The sequence below is a fragment of the Brettanomyces bruxellensis genome, chromosome 6, assembly GCF_011074885.1.
Source record: "Brettanomyces bruxellensis chromosome 6, complete sequence".
Lineage (NCBI taxonomy): Eukaryota > Fungi > Ascomycota > Pichiomycetes > Pichiales > Pichiaceae > Brettanomyces > Brettanomyces bruxellensis.
The window spans coordinates 515,460-532,383 of record NC_054687.1 but is presented as its reverse complement, the minus strand read 5'-3'; the positions used below and the strand labels follow the sequence as shown (position 1 = coordinate 532,383).

Below are 16,924 nucleotides of genomic sequence, written 5' to 3'. Positions count from 1 at the left end.
ACAAGGGACAAAACAACATTTGCTAAATTGTAATTTTCACAATGCTCTCTAGACTTTCCATGAACAGTGTGAAGGGTCTCCATTTGGGTAAGTTTTGAAGTTTAAAAGTGGGCCTTGGGTCGAATATCCATTTACTGCTTTTTAGATTCCTGTTGATACTTGTCGAGAAAGAGTTTGTAAACCGATTGCACGCCGACATATATCTGGGTAAAGAGCGATCTTCTTTTTCTTGGACATGGAATGAAACACGACTTTCGTGACTTTCTGAACTGATATACTAACAACAACGTAAAGGATCCACAATTGCCAGATCATTCTCGAGCTCTACAAAGGCTTTGAAATCCACATATGACTCACCCGACTTCACGTCATATTTGAATCGGTCAAAGGGTGCCAACCCTGATAAATCCAGGGACTATACATACTTCATGGTTGGTGCGTATGGTGTTTTGGGTGCAGCAGCAGCAAAATCTACAGTTGATGTTTTCCTTTCGACAATGTCTGCGTCTGCTGATGTGTTGGCTATGTCCAAAGTTGAGGTTAAGCTTGGTGCAATTCCATTGGGTGAGAATGCAGTTGTGAAATGGCAAGGTAAGCCAGTGTTTATAAGACACAGAACTCCAGAAGAGATTCAAGAGGCTAATGACGTTGATATTTCCACACTTAGAGATCCTCAAAAGGACGCGGACAGAGTTATCAAGCCAGAGTGGTTGATTATGGTGGGCGTTTGCACTCATTTGGGTTGTGTTCCTATTGGAAATGCAGGAGATTACGACGGATGGTTCTGTCCTTGCCATGGTTCTCATTACGATATTTCTGGTAGAATCAGAAAGGGACCAGCACCATTGAATCTCGAAATTCCACACTACAAGTTTGCCGACGACAGCGCTAGTGTTTTGATCGGTTAAGCTATCACATGTGCTATGAAGCTTACAAAAGAGTATTTAATTATGATTAATTGATTGAAGTAGCCGCAGCTGCATTCCTGGATTTGGGCCCATTTCATTGATTAACAAAATGCTGCGATCAGATGGCAAGCCTGTATGCATACTATCTTGATATTCTCCATTATTTATTTTTTTCGGTGCTTATCGTTTACGGAAGAGAGTCGTTAGCCACAGAACAATCCGTGGCTGATTTATTTATAAGGTCAATAAAGACTAATAACTGTTATAAAAATTGCGAATTCAACGGGGGTGAAATCTCTCTAAGGGAGAATTGAATGTAGAATAATAAACATAGTATAGCGAATGCATTACAGCAAATGCAGCACCCTTTGCGAATGTATGATTGCAGCGTTAAGCCAGAGGTTGCAAGCAGGATTATTTTCCAGGTATTTTTTTAGGGACGCGTCGACAGACGCACAATTAGATCTCGGGCGGTGATCTGAAGCGATAATAATACTGGGTGGATTTATATTTCAAGCATACATGAAAAATAAATATATGACAGCTGTGTCAGATATAACAGCAATTGCTTATAGATCTAAAATCAATCTAAATTATTTCGGTAAGAAATGCCCACAGACACGAATCTGGAGGATAGCGTGCAGTCCGACGAAGATGATAGTTCCTGGCAAGACGTGTTTCGTACATCTAAGGAGTATAAGGCACTAATAAAGAATTTTGACAACTATCACACGGTAGATTGGGCAAATGAAACATATATAGAGAACAGAGATTACTATAGAGAGCTCTTAAAGTCTCACCAGGGTAATATAGAAGAGGGACAAAGCCTCATATCAAGGTTCAGAGGTGGAACTGGAACACACCAATCTGATGTACACAGTGACTATCAGAGCGGCTATAATTCAGAGTATGATAATGAATTGGACGATGACCGGAATGATGGTGGCTCGTCATTTGCCAACCAAGAGGACATTAATGAAGCAATCACGACAAGCAGCTCTAGAATTGAAGGTGATTCACTACAACACGGATCCAGATTCAGGTATTTTTCTCTTGGTCGGCAAGGAAGATCTTCGGAACGAAATGATAACAGAAAAAGTATAAACGCTCGCATAATGCGCCAGATAAAACGTCAGGTGAGTCGAATCCAGATTGTGAAGAGTAGATTGTGGATTACATTTCAGGTGTGGCTTGCACTTACCATTATCGGAGGTCTGGTCGGCTTTATCGCTGGATGCCTTAACATTATCACGGAGTGGCTCGGAGACCTTAAAGAGGGATACTGCTCGGCGGGATTTTACCTTAACAAGAGCTTTTGTTGCTGGGGAGAAGCAGCAGGCCAATGCTCGAGCTGGGTTCCATGGTCTTCGATGTTTGTTGTTCGTTATATAGTGTACATTATATTTTCTGTGCTTTTCGGAACCATTGCTGCAATTTTGTGCAAATACTATGCACCCACAGCTGCGGGATCCGGAATATCCGAGGTCAAGTGTATAGTCTCTGGCTTTGTTACAGACAAGGTGCTTGGATGGCCAACTTTATTCATAAAGAGCATTGGTCTACCGTTGGTGATAGCATCTGGCCTTAATGTGGGCAAGGAAGGACCAAGTGTCCACTATGCTGCTTGCGTCGGCAATGTTATTTCGAAACTTTTCAGCAATTTCGAACGCTCGTTTGTTCACCAGTCTCAGTTTCTTACTGCTGCATCTGCATCTGGTGTTGCTGTGGCCTTTGCATCTCCAATTGGAGGTGTGCTTTTCTCAATTGAGGAGATCACCTCAAACTTCAAGCTTTCAACTTTGTGGGAGAGCTATTATTGTGCCCTAGTTGCCACAGGCGTTCTTTCTGTAATGAATTCTTTCAGAACCGGGCAGATTGTCGTTTTCCAGGTTTCGTACGATACCACGTGGAGGTATTTTGAGATTCCATTCTTTATTATTTTAGGAATATTTGGAGGTGTCTACGGAATAGTTATCTCCAAGTTCAATATCAAATGGGTTGCTTTTAGAAACAAGTATCTGAAGAAATATCCCGTCACTGAAGTGGCTATACTATGCTTGCTAACAGCTGCCGTCGGATATTTCAGTGAGTTCATTCGACTGGATATGACTGAAGGTATGGGAATTCTTTTCCATGAATGCCACAACAACAATGGAGGAGATGATGGTGTTACGGGGTTTTTTGAAAACGAGATTTGCCGGGCGGCCTTGAACAAGAACACCTTAATTCGTACTATTGTGAGTCTCTTGTTCTCCACCGCGCTTAGAATGATTTTTGTCATAATCTCGTACAACAGCAAAGTGCCGTGTGGCATTTTTGTTCCTTCCATGGCTGCAGGGGCAACATTCGGAAAAGCAATAGGGCTTATATCCGAAGCGATTTTCAATGATCCTGAACAATGCCTAGCAGGTAAAAGAAATTGTATAATTTCTGGTACATATGCCTTTCTAGGAGCAGCTGCAGGATTGTGTGGAATAACAAACCTCACTCTGGCAGTGGTCATTATTATGTTTGAGCTCACTGGTGCGTTAAACTACATCGTTCCAACAATGATTATAGTTACCGTAACCAAAATAGTGGGTGATCATTTTGGAATCGGCATGGGAGGGGTGTGTGACCAGATGGTTCGTTTTAATGGAATACCATTTTTGGATGTCAAGGAAGAACACAACTATGGCGATCACACAATAAGTGATGTGATGACTATGGATGTGGTGGCATTGCCATATAAGAATTTAAAATTCTCACAATTGGATATACTATTGAAAGAGACAAGGTTCAGTGTATTTCCTATTATTGAGTCGGTTGCCAGTAGGGCTGTTGTGGGTGTGACAACTAAGAGAAATCTAATCAGTGCTTGTAAGGCGGCAAAAAGAGAAGCAAGCAAAAAAGCACACGCTGCTCTTTCTGCTAATGCACATGCTGTTGGAAGCAGCAACGGAGCAGATCACCGTGCCAGCACGATCAGCACAGATGCCATTTATGATCTAGGAAGCAAAAACGTGAGGTTTGTGTCAGATGAAAAGGTGACTAACATTACAGGTATAAGACATGATAACGATAATGATGATGAGGCGGACGGAGGGGAATATCTCGAAGAGAATGAAATAAACTTGGAAGACTACATGCTTCCGGAGAGCTTCAGTATTGACGTGAAGTCATCTCTACATTTTGCATTCGATATCTTTGCGAAATTAGGACCACAGGTTATAATTGTCGAAGATGAAGGCAAGTTGGCCGGTTTAGTCACTAGGAAGGATTTGGCAAAGTTTGAGCTTTATTTGCACTATTCGGAACATGGAAACGTGTTCATAAGTCCGCAGGATGAGATAATTTTTGAGAAGATTTGGCAGCTGGGTTCAGGGATTCGAGATGTATTTAAGAATATTATCAGCAAACTGCTGTGCTTCAAGAAAAGGCGCCAAAATTTCAACAGATCTGGAATTGAAATCGATGTAATGCCAGATCAACAATAAGGACAGACAGTGTGTTTACGCAATCACATGCAATAGAAGAGAATGCCTAGCATTCGAAACTATTTTTTGGGATACAATGCAGGATAAGTCAGTTTATTTCTATACATTTATATGTACAATTTCCGGCATGCCATTAAATATATTTCAGAAACTCAGCATTCCGAGTAATACTTGCAATGTCCCTCGAAGGTGCCTCGATATTAATAAAGGAAGAACAAAATACATTACTGGATGCTTGATATTGTCGCCGTACTTGATGTAAGACAACTATTGTACATATCTCACGGATCGAGCAACTGTGGTCGGAAATTTTGCGTTCGATAGCCGAAAATACGCGCTAAATATTTTAAACATTGGCGGGTATACCCGAAAGATAAAAAAAAAGGAGTGAGCTATGTAGGATTAGATTAAGGGTAGTGTTAAATATTGAGGCATACCATTTGGCGTAGAAAAAGAATCTGACACTATCCTAAAAGCATTTATTATATAACTGCTTTATCTTTTGGAAGTTTTTGTGTAGAATATGAATAGTCCTACAGACAATTCGAGATGTCAAGGTTTATTAATATTAGACTTGGAAAGCGATAAGAAAAAAGAAGAAAACGCATTATTACACCAAGGACAATCAGACACACAGAAGTGCTGAATTTGGAAATACCAGCCAGATTAACAACAATTCTTACAAATATATTATTGATGCAAGCAAGCCATTCTACGTCTTTAAGCATAATTAAAGCTGAGGTTGTAACTGTTGGAAAAAGTATTACGTAGTCTAGAAATAAGATGATGCAGATTATTAATGTATCCAGTAATGAGCATAAATATTCTTAAGGTTGCTGTTAGCAGCTTGAAGAAAACATAGCAATTAAAAAAAAATATTTCTTCGAGCAGTTGGTAATCTTAAAGGTGCGGCGGGAAGAATAGAAAAGGCTGAAATTGTTAAATGATTGAGAGAGTGTGTGTTCTGCCGGTTGGCGATTGTTATCTGCAGCGAAAAAGAATCCGTTGATTTGAAATCACGCTGAAATGAGCAAGCAATTTTTGCCTGGCCAGGACTGCATTGTTTTGTACTCTAATTTTTATTTTTGTATTTTTTTCACCCGGTAAAATATAGTGCGGAGTGGGGTTAAACCTAAAATAGGTGTGCAGAGGAGGGGATTTGTGCCCCCGACAATTATGCAGATGAAAGTATATAAAGAGTGCTAATGGCCACATTTCCGTTAAACAGTTAAGCGGAGTTATGAGCTGCCGTTAATGTAGTTTGCTTCTATCTATAAACTTAAACGTAACTAGTAAACGCAATGGCCAAAAAATATCCACCTGTTTATACCACTTCGACCGGTGCACCGGTTTCAGACCCTTTCTCTACACAGAGAATTTCAATAAAAAAGGATGGTTACAAGTATGCACCACCAACAGGACCATTACTTCTGCAAGATTTTAAGTTAATCGATTCCTTGGCCCATTTTGACAGGGAGAGAATTCCAGAAAGAGTTGTACATGCCAAGGGTGCAGGTGCGTTTGGATACTTTGAGGTGACTGATGACATTTCGGATGTCTGCAGTTCGAAGTTTCTGAACACAATTGGCAAGAAGACCAGGACATTCACCAGATTTTCCACAGTCGGTGGCGAAAGGGGATCGGCCGATTCTGCAAGAGATCCAAGAGGTTTTGCCACGAAGTTCTATACGGAGGATGGTAACTTGGACTTGGTGTACAACAACACGCCAATATTCTTTATCAGAGATCCTACCAAGTTCCCACACTTCATTCACACCCAGAAAAGAAACCCTCAGACCAATTTGAAGGATGCGAATATGTTCTGGGACTACCTTACTGCCAACCCTGAGTCGCTTCACCAGGTGATGTATCTTTTCACGAATCGTGGAACTCCTGCATCGTTGAGAATGATGAATGGCTACTCTGGACACACGTACAAGTGGTATAACGCGAAAGGAGAGTGGAAGTATGTTCAGGTTCACTTCAAGTCGAAATTGGGGGTCCATAACCTGAATAATGAGCAGGCGGGTGAGCTGGCCGGTGCTGATCCCGATTTTGCAACCAGGGATCTTTTTGAGGCAATCGAGAAGGGTGACTTCCCAGTGTGGGAGTGCTACATACAGACCATGAGCCTCGAGGAGTCCAAGAAGTTGCCATTTTCCGTCTTTGACCTCACAAAAGTCTGGCCGCATAAGCAATTCCCATTGAGGCACTTTGGCCGCCTGGTGCTCAACGAAAATCCACAAAACTACTTTGCAGAAGTGGAACAGGTTGCATTCTCACCTTCAAATACGGTCCCAGGAATGGAGGCATCAAATGATCCTGTCTTGCAATCCAGACTCTTCTCGTATCCAGATACACAGAGACACAGACTTGGTACAAACTTTGCCCAGATACCGGTGAATTGTCCGTTCAAATCCGGTTCATTTGCTCCGCAGATAAGAGATGGCCCTATGTGTGTCAATGGCAATCTTGGACCAACTCCTAACTATGCTAATGCCTACAACTGCCCGGTTCAGTACAATGCAAAGGCAAAGCCTTCCGGCGATAAGCCTGACGAGGAATATTCAGGAGAGGTTGTTCCATTCCATTGGACGGTTACTGACTACGATTATGTTCAGCCTGGCAAACTTTGGGATGTTCTAGGAAGAGAGCCTGGAGAACAGGAGGCACTAATCCACAATGTGGCTACCAATGCCATTAATGCCAACGATGAAATCCAGGAGAGGGTTTGCGAATATTTCGGCAAGGCCAATCCTGAGATTGGAGTGTCTCTTCACCGTGCCCTTCAAGAGTTGAAGAATAAGGGGAAGATGTAATGCAGAGTGTCGTTGATTTATTTATTTTGATATTGATGTGATGTCCACCGGACCATACCGAGGGTTGTAGTTTAAAACGCCCATTGACTACTCCTAGCTTTTTATATATCGTGAATTCTAATATGTAAATTTGGGAAGAAAAACAACTTAATTCTCGTCTATTTAAAATGATCACTGCAATTAGCGCCAAGTGTATCGGCAATCAATCATTTTACTAATAAGGCAGCTCTATGCATTCCTGGCCGCAGGCTGCCACTTTTTTTTTGTGCAAGTATTTAATGCTAGTTACCCAATAGAAAATCATTTCAGTATCATCCTGCATTATCCTACAAAATTTTGGTGAGATAACAATTTCTTGACATATATATACTAGACGCTATCTCCTCCACCTCTATATCTCTTTTTTTTTAGTTTTGCTTATTATCATACCCTGCAACATTTGCTGTCAAATACCACCTTCAGTTTTAAAATTAACAACATGCCTTGCCATTGCTCGAAGTCACATAACTCTCCTATTTCAAAGAATGCAGCACAGTCCACGGTGAAATTACAATGCAGATGTGGAAGTGGAAAGAATGACACTCAAACTGGCACAAAGTCGTCCTGTGGATCCTCATCGGACGATCATGGAAAAAGATGTAAATGTGGTACTGGTTGCGGATGTCCAGGTTGTAATACCACTAAATTGTAAAGCCATAGGTTGAAGAAATCAGTTTTGCGGGATTGCACTACAGCATATATATATATATTTATTTATATCAATCACTAGACCTGTTCGAGCATATTTCACTCCGTGCCTTACTCTTTGGTATCTATGGGATCAATACTATATTCCGTATTACTTTATCGGTAGAACAGAAGTAGAAGGACATCTCTACACACGCTTTGTGTATCTTAGTAATTTTTTGCGTCTGATTCGCGGAGAGCTGGTCGTTCCAGCGTACAAACTTTAAATTTTATTTTATTCCTTCTCTATTTGATGTGGGAGGAAAAAATTGGGGTAAAAAAAAATATAAATAAAAATTGGAAGCAGATGATGATGTCTTGCTTAAAGCTGTACGGGAAGTAGCTTGATAATTTCAAGGAAAGCAGAAGCTGTCTATCAGATATTACAATATATATTTTTTTGAAGTGGCATTTTTATTGCTTGCATTTCCGTTCAGTACATAGATTTCCGTGGCCCCAATTCTAGAGCAGAGCCAATTGCGCAAGTTCGATACACGTATTTTCCAAGTTAGACTGCTCTGGGCAATACATCAGTCAGTCGTACACAAATTGAGCTCAAGAATAGGCCTGCATTTAACAAAAATAGAGACTTGAAGCAAGTTGCACTTGACCTGAAAGTTGCATTGAAATTGTTCAAACATGTTTAGACCTATGACGAAGTCAAACAGTGGAATCAGGACGGCTGGAAGGAGGTTTTTGGCCACAGCCCAAGCAACACCCAACAGAGTTCACGGTGGACTTCAAGACCAGGACAGAATATTCCAGAACTTGTACCTGGGAAACTCCAAGCGGTGCCACACGGGTCCGTGGGATTTGAAGAGTGCGATGAAGATTGGGGACTGGTACAAGACCAAGGAGATCATCCTCAAGGGAGACAAATGGATCATCGATGAGATGAAGAAGTCCGGGCTTCGTGGACGAGGCGGTGCCGGTTTTCCGAGTGGATTGAAGTGGTCATTCATGAACCCACCGGGATGGGAGAAGAACGTGGGTCCAAGATATGTGGTGGTGAATGGTGATGAGGGTGAACCAGGCACTTGTAAAGATCGTGAAATTATGAGGAAGGAGCCCCACAAGTTGGTTGAAGGGTGCCTTCTTGCCGGAAGGGCGATGAACGCCACTGCTGCGTACATATACGTGAGAGGGGAGTTTTATCACGAGGCCGAGACGTTACAGAGAGCAATTGATGAGGCATATAAAGCAGGCTTTTTGGGAAAGAATGCCTGTGGCTCAGGATACGACTTTGACGTGTTCATTCACAGGGGAGAAGGTGCGTACATCTGCGGTGAGGAGACGGCATTGATCGAATCCTTGGAGGGAAAACAGGGAAAACCAAGATTAAAGCCACCCTTCCCGGCTGGTGTTGGATTATTTGGCCGTCCATCTACAGTCACAAACGTCGAGACTGTGGCGGTCTCACCAACGATTTTGCGAAGAGGCAGTAGCTGGTTTGCATCTTTTGGACGTGAAAGGAACCAGGGCACAAAGCTTTATTGCATATCCGGCAATGTGAACGAGCCCTGCACTGTGGAGGAGGAGATGTCGATTCCATTGAAGGACTTGATTGAAAAACATGCCGGCGGTGTGAAAGGTGGCTGGGATAACCTCCAGGCTGTGATTCCAGGTGGTTCTTCCACGCCTATCCTCACGGCCAAGGAGTGCGAAGACCAGATTATGGACTATGACAGTTTGCGGGATGCTGGATCCGGATTCGGTACTGCTGCAGTCTCTGTCTTTGACAAGCAGGCTGATGTTGTTCATGGCATACAGAGGCTTTTGGCGTTTTACAAGCACGAATCTTGCGGGCAATGCACGCCATGCAGGGAAGGATCGACATATCTCTCCAAAATGATGGACAGACTAGCTGTTGGCCAGGCCAACGAGAAGGAGATCGACCAGGCATTGGAGTTAACTTACAAGGTTTGTGGACACTCTATCTGTGCTATGGGTGAGGCATTCAGTTGGCCGTACCAGGGGTTGGTGAAGAAATTCAGGCCGCTTTTGGTGCAGAGGATCCAGAACTACAAGAAGGAGCATAACTTGGCCGATCGCGAGCTTAAGAACGGTGGCTGGTACAAGGGCATTAATCTTAAGGATGGTCAAGTCAATGGTTCTCCAATTCCTCGCAACTCCTTATACCATTGAGATAGGGTGACAGGGTTGGAATTCCGCCAAAGGGGAGACAACAAGAATTATAACTTCGCCATTGCTTGCGTACAACATTCACCATATATACGAGCTTTATATTTATTTATTTATCAATTGAATTACCTTACCTATTTATTCAGTATTAGGCGCCAGTAAAAAGTGGAAAAGAAGCAGAAAAAAACGAGGGTGAAAAAAAAAAAAATTGCTTTCAGTTGTTATTATTCCGCAGTGCAACTCATCACTGCGAGGCCCTGCATCGAATCGAATCTTGAAAATAAACCGAGTGTGTGTACTCTTTTCAAAAATTTAGCGCGTGAAACCATTTGCTCAAATTGCACGACCAACATAAGTATTACGCACAGACTTCTTATTTTAAGTCGCCACTCCTTACACTCATATCTCGGACAATTGGTCTTCGTTGGATCATCTGAAAAATGAAGGCTTCCGTTGTTTCCGCAATCCTCTTGGCATGCTGTACACTTTCTTCCGCGGCTATAATACCGGGAGAAAGAAGATATCGGTCAAGAAAGGAAGGAAATGCAAAGCACATCAAGCAATCTTCTAATACCGGACTTCGTATGTATGACAGCGAGAGCACAGAAAACGAGTTGTCTGGTTCAATCTCAGATGTTTTGATACACTCTGAAGAAAACAACCAAAACCAAAATACCATCTCAAAATTAAGAAAGAGAGCAGCAGACTCTCCTCTCGAATCGTTCTTGCTCAGTATTTCCATGATTGCTGTGAGCGAGATCGGAGATAAGACATTTCTTGTTGCCACTATTATGGCCATGAGATATCCCAGGGCACTTGTGTTTTCATCATCTTTTGCAGCTTTGGGCTTGATGACGGCTCTATCCGGACTTTTGGGTCACACACTCCCAACTTTGTTGTCTACCAGGGTGACGAGATTCTTGGCAGCATTTCTTTTCCTCGTGTTTGGAACAAAATTGTTGCGTGAATGCCTTGCAACAAGCAAAGGTCAAGGTGTTGAAAACGAGATGAACGAGGTCGAGGAAGAGATCTCGGCTAAGGCTATCAACACAAGATCCGAGAAAACTGAAGGTGGGTCAAAGTTGGAGAAGATAAGTGAGAACTCTGGGAGTAAACTTTCCAGGTTTGGAAAGAAAGCATTGAAGCTTTGCCATAATTTCTTCTCACCAACTTGGATCGAAATCTTCGTCATGACTTTCTTGGGAGAGTGGGGTGACAGATCCCAGATTGCTACCATTGCATTGGCTGCTGGTTCCGACTACTTCATGGTGATAATAGGAGGAATTCTTGGCCATGCTGCTTGCTCTGGAATTGCTGTTGTGGGTGGAAAGTATCTTGCCTCAAAGATATCTGTCAGAACCATTCTTATGGGCGGTACCATCGCATTCTACATCTTCTCTTTGACCTACTTTTACTCGGCATACTATTTCAACGAGGAGGCCGAAGTCGAGTCTGCCAAAAAAATGATCGGTGAAGAATAGTGCTTATTGTCTGTATTGTTACTTCCTTAGCATTGATATATAACCTAGAGGACGAGGTATTGTACCTGATAGACTCCTGCTTCCTTACCATTTATATGTTAAATAATATTTTTCTATCGTTCACTCTCTGCTGCCAACTTGGCTTTTATGGATTGTCTCGCCAGCTGCCGTAGTCTATCCTGGGTTTTCATTTCTAGCAAATCCCAGTCTTCCTTCATTTCTCCTTCGTACAATGGTATTGTTTCATCATCATCTTCGTCTTCCTGCATTTTTTCATCATCGATGGTTTCGCCCTTCATAAGTGCATCATATTTCTCGCTGACATCCTCTATCAGCTTATTAGACTTCGATACCACATCCATTTTTTCTGGAATGGTTGTATTCCCTCTTTCATTCAATGCATCGACTGCTCGTGCCTCCCGCTGCCTTTCTGGGTTGAAATTCTTAAACCTTATTTTAATCTTTCTCTGGTTTGTATCTGAACCTGTGTGCGGCCTCTTGAGAGATTCTTCGCCACCTTTTTTGTCACTCATGTTGAATGATTGATTACACCTTCATTTTTAATTAAATCCGGTCGACCCTTCAAATGTTTGCATATCGCACTATCTTATCGAAGCGTGAGAAAAGCATCTAGTATCGTTAAAATCTTCGTCATACTCAGGTAATTACATCCTTACACATCTATTCATTTTCCTGATCTATATCTTCCTATTTACATTCATTCCATGTCACGCATTCAGAACTCCAATTGATGCAACTTCTTCCCCAAAAAGAAAAAAGATTAAGAAGGGCACAAGATCAAATCAGTTTTCTTGAAAATATATACAAGCTCCAGTATGATGATTAATAGGATGATTTCACCGGTGACGCTGAGGCCATATGTGCGGATTCCAAAAAGACATTTTCACATTACCTATAGGACGTTAGACGATGATCTCCCAAAAGGTCCGAGCTTTGACACACACCAATTTGTGAAAGATTTAACGAAAGAAGGATTCACAGAGGAGCAAGCACGGGCAGCAGTGAAAATAGTATCGAAGTCAATTTGGAATGGAGTCGAGAGATATGCATCAAATATGGCAACTAAAGAGGTTCTTAATAAGATGTCGTATCAGCAGAAAGTTGACTTTGCGAAATTGAAAGGCGAACTTCAGATGATTGATAAGTCAGAGTTTAACTCTCTTAGGAACGAGCAAGAGCGACTTCAGAATGATATTGAGAAGATGAGTACAAAGTTTAAAGAGGAGATCAATAAAAGTTTATCGAGCGTGAGGTTAGATCTCTCTTTGGAGAAGGGAAGGATAAGGGAAGAATCATCCACATACGATTTGAAAATCAAGGAAACGGACACGCGGATCAATCAGGAAATCTACAACTTGAAAGTCCAAATAGACAGCGTGAAGACGACTGTTCTGCAATGGCTATTTGGTGTGTGTACGGGTACATTTGCCTTAGTTTTGGCATACGTGAGGTTTGCCAGCTAGTCGAATCAGTATCTGCCAAACTGAATTGGCCGTTTTGTACATAGTCTGCATCTTACTCAAAGAAGATTTCATCTCATTTTTACTCTCTATACAGAAATAGTAATTAATTTATTTCCAGGATTAGCGGCAGGAACTCACAATTTGAACAAATCCTTCAAGATCTTTATGGTATCCTCAGGCGTCTTGACGGAGTGACCGATGGTTCTCTTATCAGTGTAGATCTCCCAGTCGTTACCACCCTTGTATGCCTTATCACCAAAGAAGTGGATAGTGTCGAAACCTTCATCCTTGATAAGATCCAAGCAGTAAGTCTTATCCCATCCGGTTGGGAAGACATCAAAGGATATCTGGCCACCGATGGAGTAAGTCAAGCCCAAGTCTGGGAATTCCTTTCTGAGGGCCTCAACCATCTTCTCTCTGACCTTGTTTTTAAGATCGTACTTCTCGTACTCGTTTCTCTCTTCTGTGGAAACATTTCTTCCAACTGGAGACACGTTGACCAAACCCTTTCTGAACTCGATGAACGTTCCTCTTCTGAATGGGAGATCAATCTCCGACAAATACTTCAACATGAACTTTGCCAATCTGTTGTATTTATCCTCTCCTAGCCACTCGATGAATGAGTTGGATGGAAGCTTTTTTCCCAGTCTGTAGGCAGTAAGACCGTTTTCTGAGAAGCAAAAGTCAAAGTGATCAACCACATCGTCTCCCAATTGCTCCTGCTGCTTCTTCAAATCGGAACCTCCAACAAATCCAATGGCACATTTCTTTCTGACGTCAGCAAGGGTCTTTTCCATCTCTGGAGAAACGGTTAATCTTGCTGGTGTAAGTGTACCATCAACATCAAAAAGACACAAGGTCTTTGGGAATTCTCTGTCTGCAAAACTGCTCATCTTTTGTGCTTGTTTTATATATATATATATAACGAATGCAATATAAGGAATACCAAATATGTTTATTTTTAAGGGTGAAGAATATCGAAGTACAAGATTAAATTTGAACACGGAGGAAAACAAAATGTGTCCTTTTTTATATATATATATTTGTACGCTAAACTGCCTGGTTGTATTTTTTTTTTCTTGCGTTGTATCTCATACATACTTTACTTTCGCGGTGATCGCTATTTACGTTCAGTTTACCCTCATTTTTTTCGTGTATCGTGAAATTTTCCTTTTCCTCCGTCTATTTTTATTTTTTATTTCTTTCCACCGCATACATCTTTATTGTTTTGGCGAATTACGTTGGTGGGTCGGCGTGTTCTACGCGGCAGTTTTTAGCAGCAGTTGCCATAATTTCAGGGACGTTCACCAATCCACCTTCAAACGTAAATGTTTTACATAGTACAAGTTTTCAAAAGATCCTCACCAAATACTTGCATATATTCATAGCATGTGTCCTTTTTTTCCAAAAGTGTTGGAATGATGCCTCATTGGCCTAATGTAAGACACACTTTTAAATTTTTAAAGTCGTTAAATTGTGAATGTTTATGTTAGATTTCTTAGGTCGCTGAATCCAGGAAGCCACGTTTATTTTTATTTTATTTTTTTTTTTTTTCAACATTCTAGCTCTTCTCGTTGAATTCATTTCGCTAAGGAACATTACTTCACTGATCTATCTTTTTTTTAAGGATATTTTTTTGCTTGTTCTGAAGGGATTTCCGCACGAGGTCAGGAATAGCAGAATACCAAATTAAAGTCAAAATGTATATATACTCATGTACATACAGCCCCAAATTTCGACCCAATTAATTTCTTGGTTGCAATATTTCTCTTTCAAAATACACCAGAAATTGAACATTAGACTTTGGCCCCATTTTTCGGCCCAGATACCTGCAGCAATGGGCCCTGCTGGCATTTCGTACCCTACGCTAATTTCAACAAGCAACAAATCGTTGAATAATTATCTTGAAGCGGTTAAACTATCTCCATCCAATTCTCTTAATGGAATTCGAACAACCGAATCGGTTAGCTCGCAGACAACAATTAGCACTTATCGAAGTAGTGAATATTGCAGAGACAAATATACTTTTTCAGGCTTGAAGGTATATCTAAAGTCGAGAGACTCAATGTATGTTGATAACATATATTTTGGAAATTCTACAATTCTTAGCTCGAAACAAAAACAAAATGCAGATCTAGTTAAAATAAAAGGCGGACACAAACATAAAATACATCTTTCTAAGAGGAAAAAGAATTCGGCTTCCGGGCGAATAGATCAGGGCATTCTTGATATAGGTAGCAATGAGATGGAGGTGTTGAAGTACATTGTACAGTAACAAAAAGGTCTGGATTGATGCATTTCATTCGAATAGTTCATGCTGGTCACAAATTAATATTAGACTATTTATCAATTTGGTTCCCATCCAAAGTGGTTTGCATCAAATGAAGATGGGAGACCAGTTCTTAACAAGAAATTGCGGAAAATATCTGTGTCAATTTTTTTAGATGAGTACACCAAACAAATTTTTGGAGCCCCCCCCATAAAACGATAAATGAATGAAAATCGAAAGATTATTAGATTGAGCCGATATCACAGTTATCAACACTCCACCTTTTTATCGGTGTGATCCACAGTTATTATTTAATTTATTAGAGCATCAATAGCAAGCCATAGGCATCAAATCGCAATGGACCATAAAGAAGAAATGCAAAAGCTAATATCGGAGCTCCCCGATATTATCAAGAGTGCCAAGTATGATGAATTTTATGGATATCAATTGGACCCCAAGGGTGAATTCTATGATTCCAAGATAGTTGAACATTTGATTCACAAGCTTCTAAAGGCGTACGGATTTAATCTTACAGAGACGAAAAAGCATCTTTTGGATATTTTGCGGTGGAGAAAGCAATTCGATCCAATTAGCGCTGCTTTTATAGAAAAGCACGATCCGAAATTTAACAAGATCGGAGCGTTGTCATTAAATAAGGATGGAGGTTCATGCGAGAAAGTGATAACCTGGAACTTTTATGGAACAATAAAAGATTCAAACGAGGTTTTTGGCCATGTTAACGAGTTTATTAGATGGAGGGTTGGATTGATGGAGCAGGCATTACAATTACTCAAGTTTGATGATCCTACTAACAATTATATGGTGCAAGTCCATGATTACAAGGGGCATCTCTGTTTAGTATGACGAGCAGTGCCAAAAAGGCATCCACGAGCATTATCAAACTTTTTGGCGATTACTACCCAGAGGTTTTGTCGAAGAAATACTTTGTGAACGTTCCATTTTTGATGTCTTTCTTATTTAATGCCTTCAAGTCATTTGTAGCTGAAGAAACCAGAAAGAAGTTAACCATGATGACAGATGGTTCTCAGCTTAACGATTATCTGGAAGGTTCTGGTATACCCGCGATTTATGGAAATAAGGGGGGCAAGTCTCTAGACGATATTAAAATTGTGTTTGACCGCTCAAAATACAAGCTTCCGGAGTATGTTGCCTATCTTGTTGAAGAAAAGCTATCAAACACTGTGGATTGATTGGTTCTGTCAGAAAGATTGACTGTTTCCATGCCTGGGAGCATATTTTTTAAATTATATGAATTGTGGCTCGCAATTACAGATATGGGTGAAGGATGTATAGAATGGATATAAATGGTAAATTATGAAAGATTGAAATATATGCTGTCGTAGGTAGATGTAGTGAGTTACGTTCTGCTTACGACAATCCCTAAATTATTATTTTATTTTATTTTTTGCTCTTTTTTTGCTCTTTTTTTTTTTTTTTGTCCCTCTCGTAATTTCCTGGGCGTGTCTCTGTATCGTATCAATGATAAGCTTTTTTTTGCAAAAATCTAGTGCTGATCGGCTTAATTTATCTACGGGAAACATTGGAAACACAGGAAACACTGAAAACTTACAAGAGAGACCAACAAACATATAAGGTGC

At 40.9% G+C, this 16,924-nt stretch overlaps 10 protein-coding genes across 10 annotated transcripts; 8 read left to right on the top strand and 2 right to left on the bottom strand.

Moving 5' to 3' along the window:
• Window positions 1–41: 41 nt before the first annotated feature.
• RIP1 (ubiquinol--cytochrome-c reductase catalytic subunit rip1) lies at window positions 42–908 on the top strand (the record flags this gene model as incomplete). The annotated part of the gene is made up of 2 exons (XM_041282184.1): window positions 42–87; window positions 295–908. The coding sequence occupies 2 exons, from the start codon at window positions 42–44 to the stop codon at window positions 906–908; spliced, it is 660 nt and encodes a 219-aa protein (XP_041136023.1).
• A 608-nt stretch (window positions 909–1,516) lies between these two features.
• BRETT_003678 (uncharacterized protein) lies at window positions 1,517–4,384 on the top strand (the record flags this gene model as incomplete). The annotated part of the gene is made up of 1 exon (XM_041282183.1): window positions 1,517–4,384. The coding sequence occupies one exon, from the start codon at window positions 1,517–1,519 to the stop codon at window positions 4,382–4,384; it is 2,868 nt and encodes a 955-aa protein (XP_041136022.1).
• A 1,301-nt stretch (window positions 4,385–5,685) lies between these two features.
• On the top strand, window positions 5,686–7,203 carry PXP9 (Peroxisomal catalase; the record flags this gene model as incomplete). The annotated part of the gene is made up of 1 exon (XM_041282182.1): window positions 5,686–7,203. The coding sequence occupies one exon, from the start codon at window positions 5,686–5,688 to the stop codon at window positions 7,201–7,203; it is 1,518 nt and encodes a 505-aa protein (XP_041136021.1).
• A 1,365-nt stretch (window positions 7,204–8,568) lies between these two features.
• On the top strand, window positions 8,569–10,074 carry NUO51 (NADH-ubiquinone oxidoreductase 51 kDa subunit, mitochondrial precursor; the record flags this gene model as incomplete). Its single annotated transcript, XM_041282181.1, has 1 exon — window positions 8,569–10,074. One exon carries the CDS (start codon window positions 8,569–8,571, stop codon window positions 10,072–10,074), a length of 1,506 nt encoding a protein of 501 aa, XP_041136020.1.
• Window positions 10,075–10,511: 437 nt separating this feature from the next.
• Window positions 10,512–11,552, top strand: BRETT_003675 (uncharacterized protein; the record flags this gene model as incomplete). The annotated part of the gene is made up of 1 exon (XM_041282180.1): window positions 10,512–11,552. One exon carries the CDS (start codon window positions 10,512–10,514, stop codon window positions 11,550–11,552), a length of 1,041 nt encoding a protein of 346 aa, XP_041136019.1.
• Window positions 11,553–11,665: 113 nt separating this feature from the next.
• BRETT_003674 (uncharacterized protein) lies at window positions 11,666–12,085 on the bottom strand (the record flags this gene model as incomplete). The annotated part of the gene is made up of 1 exon (XM_041282179.1): window positions 11,666–12,085. One exon carries the CDS (start codon window positions 12,083–12,085, stop codon window positions 11,666–11,668), a length of 420 nt encoding a protein of 139 aa, XP_041136018.1.
• A 303-nt stretch (window positions 12,086–12,388) lies between these two features.
• On the top strand, window positions 12,389–13,036 carry BRETT_003673 (uncharacterized protein; the record flags this gene model as incomplete). The annotated part of the gene is made up of 1 exon (XM_041282178.1): window positions 12,389–13,036. The coding sequence occupies one exon, from the start codon at window positions 12,389–12,391 to the stop codon at window positions 13,034–13,036; it is 648 nt and encodes a 215-aa protein (XP_041136017.1).
• Window positions 13,037–13,170: 134 nt separating this feature from the next.
• Window positions 13,171–13,929, bottom strand: PMM1 (Phosphomannomutase 1; the record flags this gene model as incomplete). Its single annotated transcript, XM_041282177.1, has 1 exon — window positions 13,171–13,929. The coding sequence occupies one exon, from the start codon at window positions 13,927–13,929 to the stop codon at window positions 13,171–13,173; it is 759 nt and encodes a 252-aa protein (XP_041136016.1).
• Window positions 13,930–14,873: 944 nt separating this feature from the next.
• Window positions 14,874–15,311, top strand: BRETT_003671 (uncharacterized protein; the record flags this gene model as incomplete). The annotated part of the gene is made up of 1 exon (XM_041282176.1): window positions 14,874–15,311. One exon carries the CDS (start codon window positions 14,874–14,876, stop codon window positions 15,309–15,311), a length of 438 nt encoding a protein of 145 aa, XP_041136015.1.
• A 351-nt stretch (window positions 15,312–15,662) lies between these two features.
• On the top strand, window positions 15,663–16,516 carry BRETT_003670 (uncharacterized protein; the record flags this gene model as incomplete). The annotated part of the gene is made up of 2 exons (XM_041282175.1): window positions 15,663–16,133; window positions 16,187–16,516. The coding sequence occupies 2 exons, from the start codon at window positions 15,663–15,665 to the stop codon at window positions 16,514–16,516; spliced, it is 801 nt and encodes a 266-aa protein (XP_041136014.1).
• Between the last annotated feature and the right edge of the window lie 408 nt (window positions 16,517–16,924).